The 10,123-nt window shown below is 35.0% G+C and overlaps 1 protein-coding gene across 1 annotated transcript in view; it reads left to right on the top strand.

Moving 5' to 3' along the window:
• Positions 1-279: 279 nt before the first annotated feature.
• LOC128551812 (receptor-type tyrosine-protein phosphatase kappa-like) overlaps positions 280-10,123 on the top strand; it is a gene marked incomplete at its 5' end in the record, with an annotated part of 36,342 nt that continues 26,498 nt past the window's right edge. The window contains one exon of the mRNA XM_053532729.1: positions 280-408. Coding sequence (XP_053388704.1) covers positions 280-408 — 129 coding nt within the window. The remainder of the gene's footprint in view (positions 409-10,123) is intronic.

Genomic DNA, 10,123 nt, shown 5'->3' with positions numbered 1-10,123 from the left:
GATCTGATTTAAAAATCAATTTACAGCAATGTTCAAAGAGTAGCAAAAAGTATTAAATGGTTATACGAGGGCGATGCTACTTTCTCCAATATTACATTATGGGCACTTTTGAAAAATTTGATTCAGGTAGCCAAGTTTCATGGTAATTTGGTAGAAGTATTTCTTTTCAAACTCTCTACAAACAGTTTCAGGCTGACAAGCAAGGTGAGACTCTAAAGACATCATTACAATTTTCTTATTGGTAACGGTAGTGATTCTTTTAAAAATCTTTTATTGCAGGAACAATATATTTATATCTACAAGGCCTTGATAAACGCCTTAACACTTGATTGCGAAGCTATCCCCATTGAGAGTTTCCAGGAGTATGTTGACACAACAAATAACAATGTATACAGCAGACAGTTTCAGGTTTGAATGAAAACTTTTAAACTTGTTTGTATTACATTGCTACAAATCGACGGCATTTTCATTAAAATCTTATTCGAACTGGGGTGTAGAGAATTTCAGTCCTGATTTGAACGTTTGTACATTTTTGTGCGTTTTTACATTTACATTTAGCTTTTTTTGAACTTGTAAAACTTTGTAAGAACATAATGTTCTAAATAAAAAAAAATATACAAGCATTTAGTAAAGTAGAGGACCTCTGATAACTCACAAACGACCAATGAAAGTTAAACAAAAAAGACTTTGTCAGTCCATATCAAATGCCATTTAAATAACATTTCAATCAAACAGTCACTTCACGTCACCATGTTTGCTACTGAAGGATAATAAAAAGTAGTCAAAACTACAAAATCTGAAAGTCACTATTATTTACTACCAACGGTTTGGCTAAATTAGCCTTCCTTATGCTATGAAATTTGTACATTCGTCAAGTATGTTTCATGCTTATGAATACGGTAAAATATTCAGGGAAAAGGGGTAAATATTAAGACAGCTCATTACAGAACAGATTGGTTAAATATGAATAATTTTCAAATTTCATTTTATACCAAATATTAAAACCTACAATTATCTTACTAAATCAAATGTTCAGCAGAATTGAAACATAAACTACACTAAAGTACTCTCATGACACTATATATTATATTAATTTCTAAACTAGTCGATACAAGAAAATTTCCAAAAAGCATATATTTATGAAATATACATAATGTTATTTCGATATAACCTGTTTGTTTTAACATTAGCAAACAAACTATATTTACGAACATTAATTTATTTATATTTTGCCATTTCTTTTAACGATATTAATTACAAAACAAAGAGCAATAATCTACAATGTTCAGCAGTACATTTATCTAATCGAATGGAGTTAGGCGTCAAAAAACATATCAACAGTTTGGCCGACAACAAGGATGTTTTTAACATCTCATTTATAATCCATATGCAGCTCCCGTAAATGTCTAAGCTATACCTATATGTACTCACAGAGATAATGAATTACATTGATAGAAAGACAAACGTTGTATTTACATATTCATAAGTAGTATATAATTAGTAGTAAAAGACTTATGTGAATAAAGGTTTATGCTAAAGGAACATATTTGTCAAATCGATAGTTCTTTAATTCTAAATTGTTTTGAGCCCCCCCCCCCCCCCGCCCCCACCCTACACGCGCCAGCAGACTGGCCCTTACTCTTACAAACAGTTCGATCAATGTGGAAAAATAATTATTTCATCAATATTACGAGGCAGTTGGGCTTTGAGATGTTTGTTGTTGCGGTCCAAGTGCATTTTCGTGATATCAAGCATTTAACAGCCCAAGAATGAATGCATGGGCAATGCATTTAATGAAACAGTAAATTGACAAAGATGAAAATATCAAAAACAAAATATGGCAGGGTTTTGCAATTATGGCGGGGAGTGGGATGGAGATTAATAAAGACTGTGCATTTACTGATGCATAGAAAGAAAAGGAAAGGAATGGGAAATGTATTAGTTAATGTGTATATGCCAATAGGCATCAGTATTGCAGTCACTTAGGCTCTTTAATGTTACGTAAGAACAAGTCCTCGCAGCTTATGAACAGGAACGTTTTGAAGTTGCTGCAGATGGAAACTGCTACTTAAAGATATTTCAAAGCTGGTACAAGGAGTGTTATGACCTTGTTTTGAAAGGCACTGATGCATTTAGAAAAGCAGTCTATGACTTCCTGACATACTGCACTTTAAATACACCCTTTTGACTTGTGTATCTATCCGTGTATATGTAATTATAACATTACCAACTGCATTACTCATAATATCAAACAACCTAAGGATACGTAAAATGACAAATTTCTTTAATCCACAGCATGCTAAATTATTAGCTGTGAAACTTCATAATATTCCCCAATGTCAAGCAGATGCAAATTATGGCATTCGATCAATCTATAATAGTTGAGAACTGCTTCGGACGCAAATTTAATTTTTTGTAAAAGGAACAAATTAGGCATTGTGATATGTCTGAAGATTATTTAAAAAAAGAAAAAAAAACACACAGCTATAAGGTTCAAACTACATGAAAACGTACATGAAATAGCTGTAAAGCATCAATTGCTTTCTGAGGTTTGAAACGCATTTTTGCATTTGAATAGGTCTTTGTCCTATAAAATAAAGGTCATGAAATATTGATGATTAATGTGGCATTCAATAAAAATGATTTAAACAAAAATCGGATGACTTCTGTTGCAGCATTGAATATTTTGAAAGCTATATCTTATCCATACACATTCGAGGTGGCCATTTTCTGAATGACAGTATCAGTATTAATTTGTACTGAATAACCCAATCCTTTTTTCAATTGAAAACACTATCATTTGATTCGTTTTGTAATAATTAATAGTTGAACAGCTGTAGCTCTCATCAATATTTGTTCATGTATTTCAGGTAGACATTTTGATAAAAAAATTATAAACCCCCAGTGGCATAATTAAATCAATATCAGGTGATTTCTATTAGTAAAGGTGCGACCATGCGATGAATTACCTCTTATACATGTTTGATCGATTTCTGGCTTTCTGCAAAACGGAAACCATCTTACTTTGAACAGTCTGTGTAACCAGATAACGTATTTACTGACGAAATAAAGAATCGTAACAAAGTTTAGATGTCGAGCAGTGCCAGAAATGTTCATTGTTAAATTCATGTTCAAGGTCATGCTTTCCTCAAGCAACCCTTTGGTTTTTACTAAAAACCCACCACGACCTAGTGACCCTTTTCGCCCACAAAAAAAACTTTATGAAAATCATTCTCGTAATACAGATAATATATACAGCTATACTACAAGTTTCAAGTGGACAGTTTAGGCCCTTCCTGAATAAATATGTTTTCACGACTTAATCTGCAAACATACCCAGTCAATCCTATTTCAACATAGTTTAAAGAATATTGATGAATCACTGTATTACACTCTAGAAACAAACTATCATTAAGATTTAACTAAATACACTGATTTATGTACATATTACTACATTAATTCAATAAAATGTTAAGACATTAAAAACACTGACTAAACCTAAAATATGTCACTGTCAATTTGAAACTAAATTCTCGCAAATCTCATAATTTCCATGCAAATCATGTATAATTACCATTATGGAAATAAAACAAAAATACAGTTATTTTGTGGTGTCTCTTAAAGCGAATTTCCCACAGGTGCTCGTGTTAGTCGCAAAATGACCATTGCTGTAGAGATAATTAGACAATTAATCAGTTTTTGACAATGCCGAGGAGGTCTAAGTTTTGGCCATCCTCAAATATGGGCGAATGTAAAAACAAGTCGCTAGACTTTTTTTATCGTCTCTTATTTGACAAATTGCATCTCCATCGAGGTGTCAGAGCCCCGCGAACTCTTGTCGATAGGCCTTGTTCGGGTAGACCGTGTGTTAAGTCAGAATGGCAGGGCATTTACATAAGTCAACGCCATTTGTTTGACAGATTTGCGAAAATTATTTCACGTCACGTGTAACAACACACGGCCTTTAAATCAACATGCAGTGAGAAATCGGCTCAAATAAATGGAGAATATCTACCGCAGGCTGTAAAAGCAACCACAATCCCAACTCCAGCAGTCGACAGAGTAATTTTTTCTGACTGACAAATTTACCTCCCTTGATAGCCGACTTAACAGATTAGGTTCTATTAAAAGGCAATTAACATGGCTCTCAAATAAGGTTTCTATTACGGATTTATGGGTGTCATCTTTGGAATTGTCTTTGCGTGATGTTAACTCGCGTATGACTGAAGTGGAAGCAAGTAGAGCTTATGAATCTTAAAACATCTCAAAATGAACGTTATACTATCAAATGTCTAGCCACAGAATATGAGAATATGAGAACCTTAAATCAGTGTGTGGTGATATTAAAGAACTTTAGTCGTGCTCTATGATGTGTCAATTATTTTTTCCTAAAAAGGATTTTCCTGAAGATCGTAAAGCGAATTTCACAGTTAATACTTAGAAAAGACGCTTAAAATCCATAATACACAAACACTATAAAACTGAGCGAACATTTAGACTAAAATATGACAGATATAAAACTAGGTCAGATGTGGTAGCCTTTAACCATTATTCTGAGAAGTCATGATCGAACAGAAAACTAGAGACATTTGGAAATGTTCTAACTACAATGCATCACGTGTTGGATCATCTTGTCCTAAAATTCGGACCAGCGAGCATTTTCCAAATGTCACACAGAATGCTGGAAGTTACTTATACCAGCCATGATTAATCATTCACTAACTAAGAAGATTCTGAAAAACAATTAATGTATTTGTTCTCGAATGTTCATGAAATAAAAAAACAAACCCTGTGTTTGTGATTTCTTTAATTTCATAGATGAGTTTGAAGGACGGTATTGACACTTGAAGTTGCCAAAGACCAAAGTTTTATCGTAAAGAAAAGCGATATAATGGTGGCCTTGCTGTAAAGTTTATCGCGTTGATAATTATCCAATTAGGGAATCATTTTTTTCATCTAAACACGACACAAAAATTCTCTTACTATTCGACGGTTTCGACCTCAGCTGATGCCATCATCAGAATGCCGAACTTCGCAAGATCGGGTCATGATCGATGATTTCCGTCACTTTCCGTGACGAAAACCAAATCGTAGACCCGTGAAAGCTTACTGACATCGTTGCCTTCTGACGATGACATCACACAGACTCTCGCATTGGTCGAGAGGTCACGAGAGTTTGGATGTAAATAGACAAAACGGCGACATATGTAAAAGTTAGACAGGTTTCTGGAAGAAAACAGTTACGAAAGGATGAAGTGGATTAATCAGGTACGTTGTTGAAAAAAAAAATGTAAAGAATATCTATGATAAACAGCTGACTTCGAGTCAAAATAATGTGCTTGCAAAACGTCTGAATTTTGCAGTTTCTCCGGAACAAATTCCAGTTCAGGTTTTTGTCGTGGCTACGGAGAAGGCATGTTTATTGGTAAGTGATATCAGTCAAAGAGATCAGATCAAGCTTGAGGTAACAGGACTTTTCAAAAAAAGAAAAATCTTCCACCTCCAATTTGAGCAAAGATAAACGTATTGCCTCAATGAGATGAGGAAAGACGATGACATTACAATACTCCCGGCCGATAAAGAAAATGCCACCGTAGTAATGAATGCCTCCTCATGATGTGATGAAAAAGTCAACATCATGTTTTCAGATAAAAAAAAGCATATGAAAAGCTAAAGAAAGACCCTACTCAGATGTATAAACGAAAACTAATGTCTTTGCTAACAAGGTTAAAACAGGAGGAAAAGATCACTGAAAGCCAATACAGACATTTGAATCCAACGTCAGAGAATGTGCACCGGATGTACTGCACCCCAAAATCCACAAGGAAGGCAGGCCGTTGCGTCCCATAGTAGATCACACTGGATCAAACGGATACAACAGCTCTCGTGCATTAGCCGATCTATTAGGACCTTTAGTGGGACTATCGGAACTTCATGTCAAAAACTCGAAATACTTAGCTGGAAAGATATGTGAAACAATGATTGAAGAGGATAAAATCTTTGCCTTACACGATGTTGTCTCCCTATTTACCAACAACCCAATAGGCAAAGCTTTGGAAGTCATTCGAGACGGGTTAGAAAATGACAGCAGTCTGAAGAAAAGAACCTTATTGACCCAAAGTGACATCATGGAATTGTGTGACTTCATTTTGACGACTACCTATTTTAAATTCAGGGGTAACATTTGCAAAAGTTTGGCACTGCCACGGGTAGTCCCGTTTCTCCTATCGTTGCTAATTTATATATGGAGTGGCTTGAGAAGACGGCAATATCAACAGCTCCCGTCAATGTAAACCACAACTATGGAAACGTTACGTTGACAATATCCGGAAGGAGATAAATAGGAGAAAAACTCAAAACCTGACTGACCACCGGAACACTGTTGATGCCATAGACAGCATCAAATTCACACACGAGGAAGAGAACAATGGAACAATACCCTTCTTAGACACACTGATTGTTAAAAGGCCAGACAGAAGTGTGAAATTACTATGTATTAGTACAGAAAGAAATTACTACTGTATTAGTACAGAAAGAAAACGCACACAGACAAATATCTCCTCTTCTCCTCCCACCATCTGTTGCAACGTAAACTTGACGTAACAAGAACTTTGTTTGACAGGTGGAACGATATAGTCATATAGTGGATGCTCCGGGTAAATGTGGATATACAAAGTGGTCATTTCAAAAAGTGATAAAGCAGATAGAAAGAACGACCTGAACACAAAGAAAATAGGAAAACCAATAGACAAAGACAATGACAATTTCAAAGGTTTAGTCATCTTACCTTATATAAAAGTCTAAACAGAGGGAGTCATGAAAGTGTTAAGAAAATATCATATAGCAACTGCGATAAAATCCAAGCAGACAATACGCAACATTTTGGTACATCCGAAGGACAAGCAAGATCTATTAGAAAAACAACTGGTACAGTGTATAAGATTCCTTGCAAAAGTTGTAACAAAGTATTCATTGGAGAAACTGGAAGAGATTTTGAACTACAATTAAAGAATATGCAAAGGATGCGGAACAAAATAGCAAAAGGGATTACACAAGATCAACAAGAAAGCAATATTTAACTGGACTAAACAAAAGTACAATCACAGACCATGCTCATCAAAACAACCATCAGATAGACTGGGTGTGGGGTGGCAGTAATTGATCGCGAGTGGGATTACAAGACCAGGATGATTAAAGAGGCGATACACATACGAGTCCATGGAGAGGTCATGAACAGGGAGGAAGGAGCCCACCAGCTCTCACGAGTCTACGATTCGGTTTTCGTCACGGAGAGTGACGAAAATCAACGAGCATGACCGATCCCACGATATTCGGCATTCTGATAATACCCTAAATGAATTTTTGTGTTGTGTTTAGATGAAAAATATGATTGTCAAATTATATAAACCTATATAGATGTAATTCTGATAAAGATGCATATTTGTTTTGCATTTATAATTTATATGATCCATTCCTATAGAGAATGCTAGAGTTTATAGAAATATCAATTCATTGAAAGTTTGTTTTTGACTACTTTAAGTGTTTGAAAGTACATGTGTTTTACGGATTTCTGTTTCGACCATCACCTTTGAATGTGCTGATCTGAAACTCCATATGCGACAACACGAAGTTGATAACGCGATACTACAGTTACATAATATAAGAGTACGATGATGATAATGCGATATACTTTCCCTTTTCCACCATCGTAATACCGTGATACCGTGTCGCATTATCATATTATCGTAATTTCACAATTTCGTTATCGTACTATTGCGTTATCATTATCGTATTGTCTCGTTATTATCATCGTACTGTCGCGTTATTACAATTTTACAGTCGCGTTATCATCATAGTACTGTCGCGTTATCACCATTCTCATGCGGCAAATTGTGTTTTATTGCCCACTTGTCTGCCCGGTGTCTATATTCTTCAACACCATAGATCTGAGAAACTAGAGACGTGATCTTCGAAATTTGGAATACTTTTGTCACCTGCATTCAAACAGCTGTCATAAAATAAAAAAGGGTCATACCCAAGGTTCATCGGAATTCACTTGAGTGACATTGAGCTGGTAAAATTTGGATGCTTCCTTTAAACGACATCGTGCAGCTTTAGTACTTTTTCCGCCCCAAGATCTATTTCAGTCACATACCATATTACTATAATAATAACTACAAAATTATCAAATCTGAGCTATTTCAAATTAACAACACTTTATTGTACTGTTTTATATATACTTCAAGAGTTAACTGATTATCATATAAGAATATTAATTTCATGGATAACAGATCAATAATTTTTGGTTCAATATACAATATACCAGTGGGGACCTTGAAATTACTATGTTTTGAACGCATAAATGCATTTATATAAAAGATTTATCTGTATAGATAACAATTTTCAGGTTTTCAAAGTTCAGGCCTCATTTATCATTTAGAATGCCTAATCGTATATTTACCCGGATCATTACCAATAAAGCAGCTGTCGATCTTCATCAATATCCACTAACAAAAAGTACGACGATGATAACGCGACAGTACGAACAGTGAAAACGGACAGAACGATGCCACGATAGTGCGATGATTATTACACGATAGTACGGTAATAAAATTGCAAAATCACGATTTTACTACAAAAACGAAAACGCGATATCATGATATTACGAAGGTGAATACGCGTCAATACGATGAAGAAAACACGGTAGTATATCGCTTTATCATCATCGTACTATCGTATTATCGCGTTTTTGTTATCATAGTATCGCGTTATCATCAACGTACTGTCGAATATCGCGTTTCAGATCATCACATTCAAAGGTGATGGCCATAACTGAATTCCGTATTATTCGCCAAATATAGTGTACCAGTTGTTTACCTGGCAGGTGACCTGAATTCACGCATCTATTATTTATGTGATTTTAATTTTGACCGAGTTATTGATTTCCTGTCTTAATATTTATAGGCCAAAACGGCTGACCCTTTTTAAAGAACATGACGTGTGTAATTTAATGGGTAAATTAGAAGAGGGCACATATCCTTCTCATAGAAACAGGTTAACTATTTATGAATTACTGATTATATGATAAAATTACTTACATGCATTTCTTGCATACCAGACGGGGATTTCTGTTGAGTTCATCGGTGCTGGAAAACTCCATCTTACACCCCGGGGTGTAAGATGACTCTCGTGTGGTAAATGACGTATAACGAACTACATATGTACAGAAGATGTGTGTAGTAATAATAATGTTTTTCGTAAAACGGGATAAAAAAAACAAATACCTTGATAGTTCCTCTTTGTTCCATATAACATATTTCTCGATTAAAAAAAAGCGTTATTTTAAGGAAATAGCATAACGTTTCGTTGCAGATGATAAAAGAAAACCGGACCTCTTGCGTTGTTTTCGTCTCTGTAACGTCATGACGTACTTCCTGTTTACGGACGTAAAGTTCCCGCTCGTTGTTAATACGCTACTATAAGAAAAAAATGCTATAAGAAAATCATTTGTTTGAATTTATTTTTTGTTTAAAATGGTATGCAAGAAAAAGATTCTATCACTGGCTGTAGGTGCAGATTGGAATATCCGGCTCTCGGGTAACTGTTTACGCGGTTACCCTCGAGACCGGAAGTTCCCATCTGCACCTACAACCAGTGAAAGAATCTTATAGTATTTGACGGAAATGAATTTTCTGACCACTGTGCTATCAAATTGAGTTGTAAAGTTAACATGCAAAAATGTTCATTATTTTAATTATGATAAAGTTGAATGGAACCCTCCTGAGAAGCATATATTTTTGAACATAGTTCACTTAATGGTCATGTATTTACTGTTATAAACCATAAACTCGTACGATACAAATAAATGTATGTCTGTCTTATTTTGCTTTATTTTCTATATTGTATATGAAACAAACAGTCTTTTGAAAGCGCTAACACGTGCTCATGCCGATTTTGTTAAAAAAGCATCAATAACCTAATGTTCTGAAATGATCTGTAAAGTAAAAACACACCAACAAATGTAGGGGTCATTCATCTTTGAAGAATATTTTTGTCTGACAGGTCAACAATGTGGAATTTCTTCCAGACTGGCTGCTAAAATGTGGACATGAACAAATGTATT

The sequence above is a fragment of the Mercenaria mercenaria genome, unplaced genomic scaffold (assembly GCF_021730395.1).
Source record: "Mercenaria mercenaria strain notata unplaced genomic scaffold, MADL_Memer_1 contig_1729, whole genome shotgun sequence".
In the NCBI taxonomy this organism is placed as follows: domain Eukaryota; kingdom Metazoa; phylum Mollusca; class Bivalvia; order Venerida; family Veneridae; genus Mercenaria; species Mercenaria mercenaria.
This window is presented reverse-complemented; position numbering and strand designations above follow the sequence as displayed.